General features: G+C 49.0%; 1 protein-coding gene across 1 annotated transcript in view; it reads right to left on the bottom strand.

Annotated features, from left to right (window-relative positions):
- Window positions 1–17,789, bottom strand: part of EVA1A (eva-1 homolog A, regulator of programmed cell death) — a 56,201-nt gene extending 38,412 nt beyond the window's left edge. The window contains exons 1-2 of the mRNA XM_046661829.1: window positions 17,571–17,789; window positions 17,180–17,418 (exon numbers count right to left, since the gene is read on the bottom strand). Of these exons, the coding sequence (XP_046517785.1) occupies window positions 17,180–17,418; window positions 17,571–17,789 (458 nt within the window). The remainder of the gene's footprint in view (window positions 1–17,179; window positions 17,419–17,570) is intronic.
- Window positions 17,790–18,095: the final 306 nt, after the last annotated feature.

The raw sequence follows: 18,095 nt of genomic DNA, 5'->3' as shown, positions 1-18,095 counted from the left end.
TGGTCCCAACTTGACTTCTAAGTCCATTACTATTGTTAAATCCACAGTATAAGCACCAGATGGAGGAAGTCAGAAGGGCGGACCACATACCCTGACTACAGAGAGTCTGGAAGCCCAAGCAGTCCCTCGGGGAGCTGGAGGAAAAGGAAATTCTAGATAGGGGCTGTGCCAGCCTTCCTTGGTGGGAACTGTGTGGATCCTTGGGGATGGCCCCTGACCAGGGGCTGTTGGTCCCACAGCCACACTGGATCTGCTCTTGGCCAATTCGATTCAGCTCAGACAAACTGCTGGGCACCTGGGAGGTGAAAAGCCCTGAGCTGGGCAGACTCTTATGTGATCGTAACAGGGAGGCCCTCCCAAGCCAGCTCTGCAGCTTCCCTGAAACCACACTTGTCATACACCTTACTCCAATACAGTGGAGTTCAGCCTATTTGTTTCGAGAGTTTTATAAATGTTTGATTTAAATTACATTTTTTACAATGTTTTTTAAACTGCAAACAGACACACTCAAGTGTGTAATACGTCAAATGTGAAAAATCACAGACTCTATGACCTACAGGTTAACAGACTCACACCCACTTCAGAATAAAAGTTCTCTTGCCAAAATCATGAATATGTTTGAACACATGTAGATATGTCCTTCATTAGGAAAGCTGTAGTTCCAAAAATGTCTTTTAACAATTCAGATCCAAGCAAGTCTTCTCTTGCTGTAAAATTGTATAAGCGAGTGCATTATCACCACCCTGGCTCACATGTGCCATGCTCAATTAAATGCCAGCCAAGACTCAGGGTACCCACTGAGTGCACACTCTTATAAAGAGGCAATGATAAAGTGGACAGTGATAAGTGACCACATCACATGTGGCACCGTGGTAAGTATATTTGTAGCTTTAGTGTTTGTTTTATCCTCACAGTGTTTGGCAGGCTTTTAAAACTCCAAACAAACCAAAAAACCAAAAATCCAAAGAAGAAAAACTGAGCCACGCAGGGCCATGCTGTTCTCATGACTCCTAGAGCTGATAAAGTGTCAGTGATGAAAAGGACAACTGAAGTTTGGATTCAACATGCCAAATTAAATGTTTTCTGCTGTGTTAAAGGCTTTAAGTGATTACTAGGGAGAAACAGGCACTGAAGTTTCTGAAAATAACTTTAATAACATAATTAACATCTCACATGGCACAATATGTTTTGGGGAAGGATTTTCTGGCAAACAAAGATATAAATCGGATGAAGAACCTATTCATCTGTTCTTTTCAATTAGATCCCTTATAATTAAGTACAAACAATTATAACATAGTGTTAGTGAGTCAACATTAAAACCAAATTTTCCTATATTCCTATATTTCCTGTATTTCTTAGTCCTTTCAAGTTTCTGGGTCATTTTAATCAGAATAAATTGAGTCTGCAAGGTATCCTGTTTAAGTGCTATCACTCCCAATGTCTAGCCATCACAGTTTTCTCAAGGCTGTACACTGTACAGCCAGTACAAAAAATACAGGGATGCACTGACAGCGAGGATGCTATGAGGCTGCAACTGTCAGCCCAAACGCTTAATTTCAAATTTCACAGTCATATAACAGTCTCATTGTTTTCATTAATTAACTTATCTTACAAATTAGAATTATCAAATAAAATGATAATTTACACAACAAAATATTGGTTTCTTGTGTTTTACTCATTGATATTTCATATAAGATTTCATTTGAAGAAGTTTAATGGCAAAAAAAAATCTGAACGCTACTGTGTCATTCAATATATAGGAGAAACCCAATATATTACACAGGAAGGAGTTAAAGAAACAGATCTTCTTGGTTAGAATGGCCGAAACTAGATGAAAACTCATGTGCCTCAAGCATAGCCCCAGATACAAACTTGGGGCTCAAAAAAAGGCTTGTTGAATTAATCAATGAAGCAGAAATGCGTGTCCCTGGCTCCTGGAATTGGGAGAGGGAGGAACTTCAGAAATGGAGAAACAGGGAAGGCCATGGAGGGAGTTTTGTTTTTCCTATGAGAACCATCATCCTACAGGCCAGTAAGCAGATCTTTCTCTGTGTGAAGTAGAGCAGACCAAAGAGATGATGGCCAGGGGGCAGCCATAAGTGACCACTGACCATGAGGGCCAGCATAGCTGAGGTGTCAGCCTATCAGAAAGTACGTCACGAACAGTGAGGTCTCTGGACTTGTGGTAGGAAGTAGTGGTGACCAGATATATAATCTTTTTTTTGTTTTGAGGAAGCTTAGCCCTGAGCTAACTACTGCCAGTCCCCCTCTTTTTGCTGAGGAAGCCTGGCCCTGAGCTAACATCATGCCCATCTTCCTCTACTTTATATGTGGGACGCCTACCACAGCGTGGCGTGCCAAGTGGTGCCATGTCCACACCGGGGATCCGAACCAGCGAACCAGCGAACCCCGGGCCGCAGAAGCAGAATGTGCGCACTTAACCGCTGCACCACCAGCTGGCCCCACCAGATACATAATCTTGAGGGAAGGAGGCCAAAAGAAGAGTGCAGCCTGGAGAGCAGAAGCAAAGCACAGCCTAGGAATCATTCATTCATTCACTCACTTATCGATTAAGCACCTATTAACAGAGGCATGATACCAGACACTGGATTTGGGAAGAGAAGCCTCAGGCAGTGTCTCTTTGGGGGAGGCGAGTACTGTTCCCAAAGGAGAGACTAGGGGGTCATGGTCAGCTTCCTGGAAGAGGAGGCCCAGAGATGAGTCTCAAAGAAGAATTAGGATTAATCAAGCGGGTAACAGCTGGGGATGGGAATGGGGGAGCACATTCCAACAGAGGCAGCATTCCTAGAGAAAGACAAGATTTGAGAGAAAACTGTGTAGTTGGGAAACAGCAAGTGGATTAAAACGGTTGTAGCACAAAGTGAAAGGAAAGGAACAGTAAGAGATGAAGCTGTTGAAATGGCCTGGGGTGCTCTGCTTGGCAGATTGGACTCTCCCGTCAGCACTAGGGAGCCAAGGAGGATCCTATGCTGGGGACAGTACAGCAAGAATCTCCATGCACACTTTCCTTTTCAATTGTTTCACACTCTTTGCTCATGTGGCCTCCTTTGAGAACTCCCTGAGAGTAGGAACTGTGTTTTTCACCTTTTTCATCTTTACATCCTCGGAGCTTAGTGTCGTCTCTGGAATGCAACAGAAACTCAATAGTTACTGTCATATGAACTAATGAATGATGAGCAAAGTGCACAGAAGGGGAAGGAGAGGCAAATGCAGTGAGTGTGGGCTGGAGAACACTGGGAAGGGCAGAGGCTGGGAAGTTACAACAGGAAACCATCTGAAATGTAATCAACTATGAGTCAATCGACAGAACCTCTATGTCCCAAGCAGCATAGAGAGGAAGAGGACAGACAAATGACCAGATGAAGATACTGGAGTGGGATCTGGACTGAGTCCCACTCAGTCACCTCGGTCTGAGAAGCAGTCCTGAACTCCTCCTCGGAAAGGGTTGTACTATGGATTGAATCGCGTGCCTTGAAAAGGAGATGTTGACGTCCTAACCTGACCTACCTCAGACGTGACCTTATTTGGAAACAGGGCCTTTGCGGGTTTAACCAAGTTGAGATGAGCTCATCCAATATGACTGGTGTCCTTATAAAACGGAGAAATTTGGACCCAGACACACACTGAGGGAAGATCATGTCAAGAGACAGACGGAGAAGACAAAATGCCTAAAACTTCCAGAAGCCAGTGGAGAAACCAGGCGCAGATCCTTTCCTAGTGCCTTTGGGGGGCGCAGGGCCCTGCTGAGACCGTCTCTGGCCTCCGGTACTGTGAGATAATAAATCTCTGTTCTAAGCCATCCAGTTCGTAGTATTCTGTTATGGCAGCCGTCGGAAATCACTGCAGGCTGGTAGTCAAAACAGATGAACAACTGTGGTAGACACTGATATTATCTCCCCAACAGACCTTCTCCCTTCCTCTTTGCTGGAAGAGCCCCACTCTTGTTTGTGTGTCCATCCTCCCCAGTCCCAGGCGTGGGTCACGTGATTGATCCACGTCAATCATGGAGGTCTCTTTGCCATTCCATTCACCATGTGACCCCATCCTGGCCAACTGATCTCGCTACAAGGACTGCTGTACCCATGAGATAATTCATTTGCTCTCGGATATTTCTGTCTCTGAAGTCCTGTTTAAACTATTTGGTGCAGAGACTGTCTGTATCTGAACCTGGACAGACACTAAGTTAATGATCAGTGGGGTCACTAGACAACCTGACAGAGAATGGTAACTGACTTGATTTCCTTGACCACACCTGTCACGTTTGTCCTTCCAGGCACTAACCTTGATCTCCAGGGTTTAAACTTACAAGTTTTCCCTCATCTGATACTATTACCTCAATTAGATGAACATGTTCTCATCCGGACAGTTAAATTCAGAGATTCGCGAATCCATAACCCAATACCACACTGTCTTCTCCATAATGTAACATGTGGAAATCATCGGGTTACAGTGATTAAGTCCAGGTCTGGGTTGTACTGCATGACCTTCGTCAAACTCAGAAAAATAATCTCACACCTAACGGTTTTTGCAGCTAAAACACAGGTCCAGTCCTTGCTATGCCAGAGACTAACTGAGAACCTTAAAGGGCTAGACGGGTCTTACAAGGGAGAGAGAAGAGAGAGGAGGGAGCTGCACCGGCGAGGAGAGAAGACTCTACATTTTAGGAATGGCACAGGCTTTGACACCAGCCCTGGCTTCAATCTCAGCTCCACCATTCACCAGCTACGTGACTCTGGGCAAACGGCTGAACCATTTCTAAACTTCAGTCTGGAAAATAGGAAATGCAACTTAATATTCTTAAGAATTCTTAAGAATTATGCTTAACATTGAGGTAATCTACCTAATGCACCCAGCCTGGTGTCCCGCGACCAGCAGGTGACCTCCCAGGATGTGCACGTGGCTCTGAGTCACACGTCCAGAATGTCTGAGATTTTTTTTTCTTCACTGGGAGACTCAGTCCACTGAGCATTGAAGAAACAACTAGACATGTTCCCATAAAATTGGGCATGTAGTCCTGTCAGTTTCACCTTGGAGCGTGTCACAAACCATTTCTCGCCGCGGTCCTCCCTTAGTTCCCCGGAATTAAAGCCACAGCTCCTAATTGGCCTCCCCACCTCCATTCCCTCCCCATCCTCCAACCCAACCTCCACTGAGCCACCAGAATTATTGTTCCAGAGCAGCGGTTGGTAAACTACAGCTCACAGGTAAATCCGACCTGTTGTCTGCTTTTGTATGTCAAGTTTTATTGGAATGGAGCCCTGCTCATTCACTTACATACCATCTATGACTGCTTTCACGCTACGGTGGCAGAGATGGGTAGCTGCAACAGAGATTATATGGCCTGCAAAGCTTAAAATATTTACTCTCTGGTCCTTTACAAAAAAAGTTTTCCAAACCCTTAGTAACTTGTTCTAGAACACTCCCCCTGGTAGCTCGTCACTCCCTCCAGCAACTTGCCTCGAAGATAAAGTCTAAGCTGTGTGGGTTGGCCCTTGCCCATCTTCCCAGGCTCTTCTCTCACTACTCCCCCATGTGCAGCCTGAACTGCATCCTCGCTGAACCAGAGGCCCCCAAACACACCAGGTTCCCTTCACCCAGAACACCCCTACTCCCTTTCCACAGAGAAACCTCCCCGTTATTCCCCAAGATTCTTCCTCAATCTCCCTTCTTGTATGAAACCTTCCAGAATTGCTCCTCAGCCCTACCCAAGGGTCAGGGACTCCTTCCTCAGAAGTGATATCCCACCAATAATGGCATGTTGTATATAGTCGACATGGGTCTACACAGCTGTCTTCCTCACGGACGCCTCCAGTCTAAACTATCCTCTCTCGTTCTCTCCTGAACCACCCTCTTCTTTTCCATCATTGCATTTACCACAGTTTGTAATCATGTATTTCTCTGCGTATTTATTTATTTAATGTCTTTCCATAACAGCTGTGAGCCCCAAGAAGGCAGGAACTAATATTGTTGGATTCATCACCACATCACCCTCACCTGGCCTGGAGCCAGCCACATAGTAGTTGTTGAATTTGTTGAATGAATGAATGATTGGATTAATGAAAAAAATGCTTTTACTAATAAATCAAATACAAATGAAAGAAGCAAAGATATCAAAGCTATTACTTTCTGAGCACACCAGATACTGCCTCTCAGACCCTTCTGGCACCTCCATGGTCCAAAAGGTTGGATGGGCATAAGCACCACTGATAAACCTGATGTACATACTTGGTGCATGTATTCAGCTCTATTCACTCATTCTTAGAATCAATGCAGAACTTTCACATAGCCCTTTCCCATGAGAGCAAATTCAGACCCCGTGGAATTGGAATAAAGCCACATGCAGGATTATATCATGGAGTTCACGTCTGCACTGACCCATACAGTGTCCTAGCTGCGCCCTCCTGGAGAAGGACACCCTCTCCTCCTTGTCTACTGAGGAAAGATGGAAAAGACTCCTGCGGCTTCTTCTCTCTGTTCCTAAGGATAGTGTCCTGTCTGTCCATCACACCCACACCCAGCCAAAGGCCCTCTGCACCATGCCCACATCCAGGTGAGAGGCCTGGGCAGGACAGGGTGGGGAGGGGGTTAGGCAGGAATGATCCTCCCCTGCCTTGCACAGTGTCCAGCACCAAGGGAAACTTCAAGCTTGAAATGTGACTCTTGAAAGATGTACTGTTCACTTTTCCTGACACCCAAAGCTCAAGATCAAGCAAATAATTCAGCTGAGTTGCTGCTTCGTGTGGGAAAAAAAAATACCCCAAGGCCATTCCTGTGTGGCCTTTCTGATTCTGAACAGCGTCAGCGTCTCTTTGGGAGAGCCCCATCCACAAAGGCCCTCTGTGGAGGTGTGTGCGTTTCACCGACATGTTTCCAAGAAGAGCAAAGATGCCATTTCAACGGAGGCAAATTTATGAACTTGGCAGCCAAACTCTAATTCTAGCCCTGAGCCTCAGGGATGTCAGCACCATGAACCAAGCAAAGCTGAATTTCTTGTTTAAGTCAAGCTTTTAACCCTCTGTGGTTTCTACCTCTCATCTGAACAACAAAAGAATCTTATGTGTTAAAACACAGAGATCGTCTTTGGCTCTAGATAAATATATCTTCTCAGAGCCTGTTCGACCTGTGTCCTTTAGGCCTGGCAACAAAGGATTCATAAGGAAATGTCAGCCTTTACTGCAAATAAGAACTGAAATGGCAGCAGCCAAATCATCTAGGGTCTTTCTAAGCAGAAGGTCATTGCCCCAGCAAACCTCCTTATAGCGTGCCTTCCATTTCCTACAAGACCCAAGCAGCTCTCTGTCTCCTTCCCAGATCTACCTTCATCTCCAACCACTTCTCCCTCTGCTCAGGGGATCAAGTGTCTCATGTCCAGTTCAAAGCCAGTGTTCCCTCCTCTCCCCTCACCCACCCCCACCACGCTCCAAGTCCCTTTTCTTCCTCCTTACTGCCCTGTCACCCATCCTCCTTACTGCCCTGGTGTCTACAGAGCAGATACCAATTCCCCGTGCATGATGTGGAGCCCCAGCACATTACACTCTCTCAGAGAATACCTCGAAGACAAATTCAGTGGATGATAATACTGTACGTGAATTTGATATGGTCTGGATTTCACAACTTGTGAAGATTCACCGAGGGTCATTATGAAAGAAATTTTCTCTACTCCCAATAAAAGGTGAAGCTCTGAAACATCTATCAGGGGCTTCTTTAGTGATTTCCAACCATCCGCATGGAAGCTGTCCAGAACACAGGGAGAAATATTTAAAATCTGTGTGGAAAAAGAAAGTGAGCATGGAGATACTTCTCCCAGTGTGCATAGCACACTTGTGGCCACTCGGCAGGGCCCCCTCTGGCTCCGTCCCTCCCCCATATACGCCTTAACAGGCCTTTTCCATCTCCAAAACATTGCTCTGCCTAATACCTCTAGTTACTGTCTCCTCTCTTGTTACTTTCATAGCCAAGCTTCTGGAAAGAATTGCCCATGTTTGGTATCTCCACTTCCTCACCTCACATTTTTTTCTTCAACCCACCTCACCTTTCAAACTCCCCTCACTAAGTCATCAATAGCTTCCTAACTCCCAAATCCATGGATATTTCAAATCTTTTCTTAGTGGATTTCCACATCATTTATGATATCAATTCCTCCCTCCTGGAAACTCTCCTCTTCCACATTCCAGTCTCTCATTTCCTCCACCTCTCAGCCCCTCCCCCTTTGCCTTCACTAGCCCCCCTACTTCCCTCCCTCAGAGGTCAGTGTTACACGCTAGCCACGGCCCCCCCACCCCCAGAGCCAATCTGACACAGACTGCCCGGGTTAAAATCCTAGGTCTATCACTTAGAGCTGTTTGACCTTGGGCAATTTACTCACCCTCTCTGTGCCTCAGTTTATTCATTTGTAGAAGAGATATTAATACACATAAAATCTTTGGAACACACAGTACACACTCAACAAGCAGTAGTCACTATAATTCCTCTTCCCATGCTCCAGACTCTCCTTGAGCAACTGAGACACACCATGACTTGACTTCATCACCTCTTGTTAAAAGTTTGCATGTGCATCTTTTTTAAGAATACTCTTCTGACTGCCAAACCTGCAAAACCATTTGCCCACTAGACACGTCTCCCTGTTCACCCCCAAGATGCTTCAGATTCAGTTTGTCTGAAACTGAGCTCATCGTCGTTTTCTGCAAAGGCCATTCCCTCCTTCTCCTCCTCCTCCCCACCCATGCCCTCTCCTAATGAATGGCCTCTCTATCCTCCCTGTTGGTTGCCCAGGCCAAAACCCCGGAGTCATCCCAGCCTCCTGCCCCTCCCTTACTCCCCCGCCTCATCAGTCACCAAATTGTGTTGACTTTATTGCCAAAGTATTTCTTGAGTCTGTGCCCACTTCTCCACCCCTGTTGCCAGTGTCTTGGATAGAACCTCATTATTTCTCACCTGGATGATAAATAAGCAACAATAATATTAAAAAGAATATTGGCCGCTATTATCACATGGTGATTATGGATCAATCGCTGCAGCAGACACGTCACATACTTCATCGGACATAATCCTGACCACAACCCATACCATCCACGAGGGGGGAATTAGAGTCTTTCAGATGAGAAGACAAAGGCTCAGAGACATTTAATAAGTGGCCCAAGTTACACAAAGATGCTGTGCGGCTGGGATGTCGTCTGACATCCATCTGACTGCAAACCCCCGGCCTTTTCCAGCCTTTCAAGTGCAATGGTGTCCCACCTGGTCTTCCTGCCACCTGTCTTAACCCTCTCCAATATCCACTCTATTGCCAGAGGGGTCTATTTTACAATGAAACTGTGGCCCAGTCTCTCCGCTGCGTGAAATCCTGCAGTAGTTCCCAGCCCCTTCAGAATAAAATCCAAATTCTCCAGCAAGGCTGTTCCTGATGTGGTCACTGCCCATTTCCAGACCTGCCTCCCTTCTCTCCAGTCACACCTGTCTCCCTGCCTTTCCTGGAGCACACACACACCTGCTCACCTGGCCACGCTCTACTTTTCGTCGGTCCCTCTGCCTAGATGGTCCCTCTGCCATCAGCCTGGGCGCCTCCATCTCAGCCTCCCAGACACATGTCCTCTTGGATCCACTTTCTGTCCAAGCTGCGCTGAGGTGTCCTTCCTCGGGACGCCCCTAGCACTCTGTGACTGCCTCTAGCACGGCATTTCGAGTGGTGCGACAGTCATTAATTGAGTACCTACCACATGCCAGCATTCACAGCAGGCTCCAGTGATTTGGGAATCAGAAGACAGATGTCCTGCTTTCAGAGAACTTAACCTTCATGAGAGATGGACAGCAAAATGCTGCTTACTATCTCTGATTCCCCTGTCTCCACACTGGATTGCTGAGGTTATTGGACAAGAAGAGCATCTTGTCCATCTCTGTGTCCCCAGGGCCTAGAACTGTGCCTGGCACACAAGGGTGTCAGTAAACATTGACAGATTTACCTGAGCAGACACGCCAAGGCCACCAAGCTATCTCTGTGAGCATGCAAGCCCATCCACAGGGACTTTTCCCTTTTATGTGTGTCTTTTCCAGAGTCTAAATGTCCAAGACTTTGTGTCTATCTTTTCATGAGTCCCTGCAGTGCACCTGCTGTGACATCAACAAGGTCCAACATTGGAGAATTTCCAGACCAACAACTCTGCCCTCGCATAAGTGACCTGCTGAGAGATTAAGGGACCAAGCCTTCACAGCAGGTAAGTGGCAGTGCTGACTGCCCTTCCAGCGCTCACTCCACCCACCCACAGCTTCATGGTTGCATCTCATGCAGCAAAGAAGGGAGCTGCTGCCAGAGGTTGCTCAGCCAAGCGGCACACAGGATAGGGAGCTGCAGGAAAGTCCTGAGCGTGTCTTCCAGTAAGAGGCCCTTCCCATGGGCTGCCATGGCCTGTCTTGTCCTGACAAGACGAGCGAGTAAAAGGACAAGGCAGCCGTGTTTGTGTAGGTGCCCAAGGGAAGACGGCTTTAGGCAGGGCTTTTGATCAGAGGTCCCCGTGCAGAAACCAGATCCCCTGAAGTCTGTTCCCTGCAGCTACTACTCTTCTGAGTGACACAGGCAGGAGGGCACAGGGCAACGGGGAGAGGCTTAAATTACAGCAGGTGTTTTGTAAAAAGCCTTCTTTTCCTCGCAAGTTTATGGTTCCTTCTCTGCTGAGTGGCATTTCCACCACCTCTCACTGGGGAGGACAAAGTGCAAGCTGCCAGGGGATCACAGAGGAGCCAGAGGAAGAAGAAAGAGGTGCCGACCCCCAGAGCAGAGAGCTGCCAACCACCCAGGGCAAGGCCTCAGACGTCAGGCAGGGGCAAGGGAAAGGGGGAAAAACAGGGAGGAAATGGCCTTTCCCACCCAGACCACAGCAGCCCACACACCTCTACTTTCCTTTCTGCAAAGCAGATTTTCTAAAAGCATCTTTGGTGATAATATGACCATCTGAGACTGTCTGGGGCCCTGGTGAAGGGCTCAGAGCCTGGGGGCCTGGATCTGATCCCACGTCTGCCTGTTAGCTGTGGGTAGGACCCTGATTCCTCCTCTAATACTGACCCCTGAGGGTGGTTGTGGGGATCAATCCAATAAAGGCATGGGAAGCCCTCAGCATGGGTTCTGGCACCTCCTCTGGGTGCTACTATTATAATCCAGCACTAGGAACCATCCATGGGTCCATGTTCCCCAGAGGGAGGATGCTCAGAGGAGACCACCCTTCCCTCTGCCTCCGTTCTCTGACTCCTGGCTGGACTGTGTCTTCCTCTGCACCCATATCTTCTCTGTCACGACACCAGTCCACGGTGCTGTGTTGGTCTGTTTTCTTGTCTGTCTCTCCATTCAAGCCATGAGCATCTTGAGGGTCGGGATGTGACTTTCATGCGAGGGCATTCATTCACTCATTTATCACTTATTAAATGCCTCTTACGTGCCAAGGGGTCACTAAGTGGTGAACAAGTGAGTGAAATCTCGGGATGACCTACAGAAGTACCTACATTGATCATCCAATCAACAAGCATATGAACCCATCACCTATGGTGAAGGCTATGCAAAAAGCTTTGGGTTCAAAGAGAAGGACTGCACATATGAACTCGATTCCCAGGAAACCGTCAGTGCTGACAGCTGATCTGTTGAGTCACATGCTGGATTTTATGTAAAACAGATCTGATCAATCTCTCTCTCTCTTTCTCTCTTTCTCTCTACCTCCCTCCCTCAACCCTCCCTCTTTCCCTCCATCTCTAAGCCCAGAGAAACCTAGCAATTACTTAGCAACTCATACAGACTTTAGATGCTCTAAAGGTAATGTTCAAAGGCCCAGACTCGGGAGGGGCCCTCTGCATGGTTCATCAGCCAGGGCTTTGAAAAGAAAACAAAACAACCACCCACAACTACCAAGTGCAGCTTTGTTTGTAACTGTGGTTTCTTTGCTTTCTGGAGACAGTGTCCCTCCCCTGACACCAGGGCTCTGGTTCCACTGTTTCCCAAGAGGAAAAATGCCAGCAGAGACAGGAGGCAGAGCCACCAAAGAGCTCAGCCCACCTAGGTTTTAAATGCCCATGCCATTGTCTTCCAAGGGAGACACTGTGACTGCTGAAAAGTCAAAGTCACCTCCCCAGGCCCATCTCCAGCTCTCTAGTCCCGCCACACAGCTCAGCTCTGCATCTGCCAGCCCCTTTCTTGGCTCTGTGCTGTGTATGTGGAATTTCTTGTCTGTAACACCCATGATCACCAGTCCCCCCAAACCCAGCAAGCTCCTACTTCTCCATTAAGACCCAGCTCAAACATCCTCTTCTCTCTGAAGCCCTTCCTGACTCCTCAGTCAGAGACAGTGGTTGGTTCCTTTAATTCCCAGCTCTCTGCTCAGATCTCTGTTATTCTACCTAACACTCTGATGACCTGTTCACATGTCCATCACAAGTCATGGACTGTGACCTTGACAATAAGGATCATGTCTTCTTCATGTTTGTGTCTCTGGCACCCAGCACAGAGCAACTCACCCCCTGTGTATTCCAACCCCACGTAACACCTCAGGATGCCATCACCGCTCTAGTCTAGTCTAATCTAGACCAGATGGCCCTTACAGCACTGAACAGGATTTCACATAGAGTCAAACAATGGAGAGTCATCTCACGAGAACACAGCTCAAGACCTAAACAGGGTGAGGTGTCTCTCCCTAGAACCAGACACACAAGCAGGAACCAGCTTCATTAGGAATCTGCCTGCTGGTCAGTTAGGAGGTGCTACCCAAGATGGCAGCCAATAAGATGTGTGACATCAGAGGTCTGAACATCTGGCACTGGGCCTGACCTTCCCCCGGGCTAGTTTATTTTCTGGACCAGGCTCTAAAAGCCTTTGTGAAAATGCAACTGATGCCCCAAAGATCTTGGGTCTGACTTTTACTGCTATAATTAGAACCCCGGGGGAGGGGCCGGCCGGGTGGTGCAGCAGATAAGTGCGCACATTCTACTTCGGCAGCCCTGAGTTCGCCGGCCCAGATCCCGGGTGCAGACATGGCACCGCTTGGCAAGCCATGCTGTGGTAGGCGTCCCACGTATAAAGTAGAGGAAGATGGGCATGGATGTTAGCTCAGGGCCAGAACTCCTCAGCAAAAAGAGGAGGATTGGCAGCAGTTAGCTCAGGGCTAATCTTCCTCAAAAAAAAAAAAAAGAACCTTGGGGATCCGTTTCTCAGATGTACCAGCTGAGGAGAGGGGATAATGCCAGGAGGCAGTAAGAGTCTGGGGGCTGCAGGGAGAAGGCAGTGCTACAGGGGCTCCGAAAGGTCTCTGACAGACTGACGGACACGGAAGTTCTCCCACGCTCCACCCTCAAAAGCAGCCTTACTAGAGCGTTTCTGTGACCCCCTAATAAAACCTCCAGGCTGTGCACATACCAGGTAACCTCATCTCACTGAAGTTTTGGGGACAATCTGCCAAAATAAACAAACTCAGGGGAATCACAGCTGTGCGGGGCAGCTGTGGAGGAAGCCAGAGTCCACAAACGTGCAGGGATCTGCACAAGGCAGTCTGCCTCCAGAGCAAGTGGCCAAGGGACCAGCAAGGAGGGGGCTCAGCTTTCAAAGCCAGGGCTACATTCAGGGAAATCAAAGACGCCAAGTTGGTGAAGTGATCAGCCATAACCTAGTACCCGGTATCACACACAACTCACACAGGGGTCAGTGAATGGTTCCAAACCTGGTTCTCCAAAACCCCATCTGGGCCATTAAATTCTCTTAACAAGCTTTACCCTTTATATATAAATGTTCTTCATAACACTTGAAGAGAATGCACACTCTGCATCTGATCGAGTATAATGGGGGAGACCCAGCTGGTGGTATTCATCCATCCACCCCACATTCATTGATTGACTTCACCAATATTTATGTGTGAGGTGCACACGGCAACGACAAAGCTGGAGTCAGGTAGTTCCTGACCCCACATCTGCACCTCTTTCCTCCGGCAGGTGTGCTGACTCCACGCTGCACACCCAAAGAGCTAATGCTGTTCTCATTATAACCAGGCACCCTTAAAGCTTCATTTAGCATCAGGTTCATTGGTGCTGACCCGGGACTGTGACAGGGGACTGACCCCAATGTCCTGTCTCTCTGTGGCTGGGGGCAAGGTAAGGAGAAAAGGAAAGGAACAGGAGTTGTAAATATAATGGCACAGTCTTAAGATCACAAGTGAGGTACAGGTAGAAAACCCAACAGACTTCAGCTCTTAATGCACACAACCAACCTCAGCTCATGTTTCCGGAGCACTTACTATACGCGGGGCTAAGCCCTTTAGGTGCACAGTGTAAAGAGTGTTCTGTCGTCCAAATGTCTGTGTGAATCCTGGCCCTACCACTCATTAGCTGTGTGACTTTGGGCAAAGTGCTTAGCCTCTCAGTGTCTCCACTTCTTTGTTTGAGAAATAGAGTAATATCAGTACTAACTTTAGAGGGTCATTATGAGGATTAAATGAGAAAAAACATAAAATGCTAAACTTGAGCCATGTCCTGGCACAGAGTAGACACTCAGTATTCAGATGAACAATTATTATCCCATTAGTTAGTCACACTAGTCTGCAGAGCAAGCAGACTATTTCTTCCTATTTTACCAATAAGGCTTTGAGACTGAGTCAACTTGCTCAAGGTCACGGAGTTAATAAGTGGCAGAGCTGGGATTCAGCCTGACTCCAAAGCCCGCAAGCTTAAGCACCACCATAAGCACAGCACTGAGCTGGGTTCTAGGGGCACAGAGACCAGTGGGGAGACGAGCAAGGGATCCCTGTACAGTGCAGTCAACACTACAAGAGAGATGTATCAAAGGAAAGAGGTGGGGGGGGGGAGCCCGGAGGCGCAGCGGTTAAGTTAGCATGTTCCGCTTCTCGGCGGCTTGGGGTTCACCGGTTCGGATCCCGGGTGCGGACATGGCACCACTTGGCACGCCATGCTTGGTAGGCGTCCCACATATAAAGTAAAGGAAGATGGGCACGGATGGTAGCTCAGGGCCAGGCTTCCTCAGCAAAAAAGAGGAGGACTGGCATTAGTTAGCTCAGGGTTAATCTTCCTCAAAAAAAAAAAGAAAGAAAGAAAAAAAGGGGGAGAAGGTAGCAGGGATCAACAGAACTGTGTGCAGGAACTGAAGGATGCTTCACTCGGAAGGGGACTTAAGCACTAGCCTCAAAGAATGATGAGGAATTTGCCAGTCAAGGAGGAGGAAAGGCATTCCAAAAAGTCAGGATCTAGAAGACCAAAAGAATAGTGAGTTGAGTGGTATGGCAGCCGGATACAGGAAGTGGCATAAGTTGAGGCTGGGAAGGTAAGTTGAGGCCAATCACGGACAGCCATGTGAGCCAACATCAGAGGCTAGCTTGCGTAAGACAGTGATTCTCGAACTTTCATATGTACAGGATCTACGTTTGGTGATTGTAAAACACGTGTAGATTCCCATCCCTTCTGTTAGCACTGGGGGGCCAAGAAGGGTATTAAGAGAGTGTAGCAGTGTGGCCTGCTGCGGTGTTATCAACAGAATTCTGGCACTGCAGTGAGGGAAGATTTGGGGACAGAGACTGGTATAATCAGCCAAACTGGAACAGATAAGAGGATGCGAGTTGGGAATAATAGCACTCTTCATGAACTGATACACTCTACTATCAACCTCAGCACTATTAACATTTGAGGCCAGATAACTCTTTACTGTGAGGGATGTCCTGTGCATCACAGTATCCCTGGCCTCTGCCCACCAGATGAACAGCATCCCCCCCATTGACATGTGGACAGCCAAAAATGTTTCCAGACATTGCCAGATGTCACTTGGGAGGCAAAATCGAAAGCCCGGTTAAGAACCCCTGCTTGACATCCTCCCATCCCACTTCACAGATGAGGAAATCCAGCCGCAAAAGGTACAGAAAGGCCTCAGCCAGGATTCAAACGCTGGTGGTCTGGCTCCAGGGCCTGGGCTCTTAGCCATCGAGCTTAACTGCCTTTTGGAGAGAGAGACTCAAGCCAGCCTTCCGGGGCAGAATTACAGATTTGGTGACAGACTGGATGACGGGGGAGGATGAGTGAAGTTCAAAGGTGAAACCTCAGTGTTTGCCACTGAACTGTGAGGATAGTAGGTACTAAATAAATCGTTTGGATTTGAACAGAATCAAGATGCATTGGCTCAAAATGGAAAAAGCCTCGTCTCCTGTGGCACGAGCTGCGAGGTGGAAGGTTCCCGCTCAGACTGGACAGAGGAAACCTCTGTAGGGCTGGACGTGGGATGTGTGGTACAAACCACCTGGTACCCAACCAAACCCTGGCTGGGCCCCTTCCTAGCTGGGGTGCCCTAAGCGCTTTACTTAACCTCTCTGCATTTTATTTTGTCCGTTTGTAAAACAGGAATATTAAGGCAGAAGCTTGATGTGAGAACTCAGCCAGTTAATAAGAGCAAATAATGGCAAACCAGCACGATGTGGTTGGCCTTCCTCTCCTTCTGAGTCCTCCTGATTACCTCCACGCCACATGTGCGTCCCGCGCGGGGTGCTCCTCCCCCCCAATCGTTGGGAACCCAGGACTGAGTAAGCGAGGAGCTGACTGCGCCCTTATCCATCAGCACAGCGTCCCACTGAGGCTTTAGGGGGCGCCAACAGCCTTTTCACTCCCCAATCCCCTCTCATTTGGGGGTCCTGGGGGTCGCCAAACGCGCGTTGCGAGCTGGATGCCTCCGAAAGGAGCCAGGTAATTGAGTTCAATGTGAACCAAGGACATTTCAGGGAGGTCCGCACCCGGCAGGCCCGGGGTCAAAGCCAGTCACTGCCTCGGGCCGCCCCGCACAGCCTTTGCTCCTGGAGGCGGAGAAGGAGAGAGGCGCCGAGATTTGGAAAGGACCTGCTCTCCGAAGCCAAGCTGCAGAAGCAGGGAATTGAGAGTTGTTGGATCCAGAAAAAGACGCGGCGGGCAAGGGAAGCAACAGGAAAGTAGGAGGAAGAGGAGGCAATAAAGAAAGCGCTGGGAAACAGAATCCCCTGGGGGACCCAGCCTGCAACACCTGGGCAGGGGGTGGGGAACAATGCAGCGGCTTCAGGTCAGAAGTGCACAGGGTGTTTTTGAAGAGGGGGCGCTCCGGGGAAGCCGGGGCCTCCCTCGGGATGCCTGGAGCCCCTGCGCCCCGGGCGCGCTCTCCGGCGCCGCTTACCTTCGCCGGGGCCGCCGGCGCGCACTTCCGGGGGCTGCGCTCGGGGCGTGCGGGGCCGAGCCGGGGTACCCGGAGCCGATCACCGAGAGAAGGACGCGACAAGGCGGTGCTCGGGGGTTGGGCTGGCCCTGGCGCCTCGGAGAGAAATCCCAGTGGAGGAGCCGCCGGGGCCGGGGCGGGGCGCGGCGCGGGGTCCCGGCCGCGGCGCTCAGGGGCGGCCGCGCGGAGCCCCGCAGACGCTGGAGGAGCCCGAGTCAGTGGGAGGAAAAGGTTGTCTCATTTCCTTCGGTCTCCCCCTTCCTCCACCCCCTCTGCTCCGGACCTGCCCTCCCTCTCCCCCGCCCCCTTCCCCAAGCCAGCGGCCCATGTGGGCGCTCGGAAGACGCGAAACCTGAACGGCTGCAGCGTGCGGCGCCTCCCTCCGCGCCAAGTTAGTTCGCGCTCCCAAACTCCTGCCTGCTTCCCCGCGCTTCCGACCGTCTTCAGGGCCCCGGAAGGTTCCCCGTCGGCTGTTCTCACCCTGTCCCGGAGCTCTCGCCTTTCCCCCTACTGGGACGAGCCCAGATTTGAAAGCAGACCTCCAAGCTGCTGCCAGCATCCATCCTTTCATTCCTGTCCCGTCGCTTTCTTTGAACCCCTATTAAACCACCTAACCCAGACAGGAAATAAGTACTTACTTTGTTAAGTTTGACCAACTTTTTTTTCTCCAGTGGAGAGTTTTAAAGCCCGATGCATAATCTCGAAGGAATGTTCATTTTGTTCGGATGGAGAGCAACTGCGGTCTTTGTTTGGCCTTGCTCATTCGGAGTTGAGGTTTTGTTTGTTAAATTCAGCAACTATTTATTGAGAGCCTGATAGGCACTGAGCTGGTCGCTGGATACGCAGAAATGAACCAGAAGGACATGCTGTTCCTAGA

Source organism: Equus quagga, chromosome 5 (assembly GCF_021613505.1).
Source record: "Equus quagga isolate Etosha38 chromosome 5, UCLA_HA_Equagga_1.0, whole genome shotgun sequence".
NCBI classification, from domain to species: domain Eukaryota; kingdom Metazoa; phylum Chordata; class Mammalia; order Perissodactyla; family Equidae; genus Equus; species Equus quagga.
Note: the sequence above shows the minus strand (reverse complement) of the source record. Positions and strands in the feature narration are given on the sequence as shown.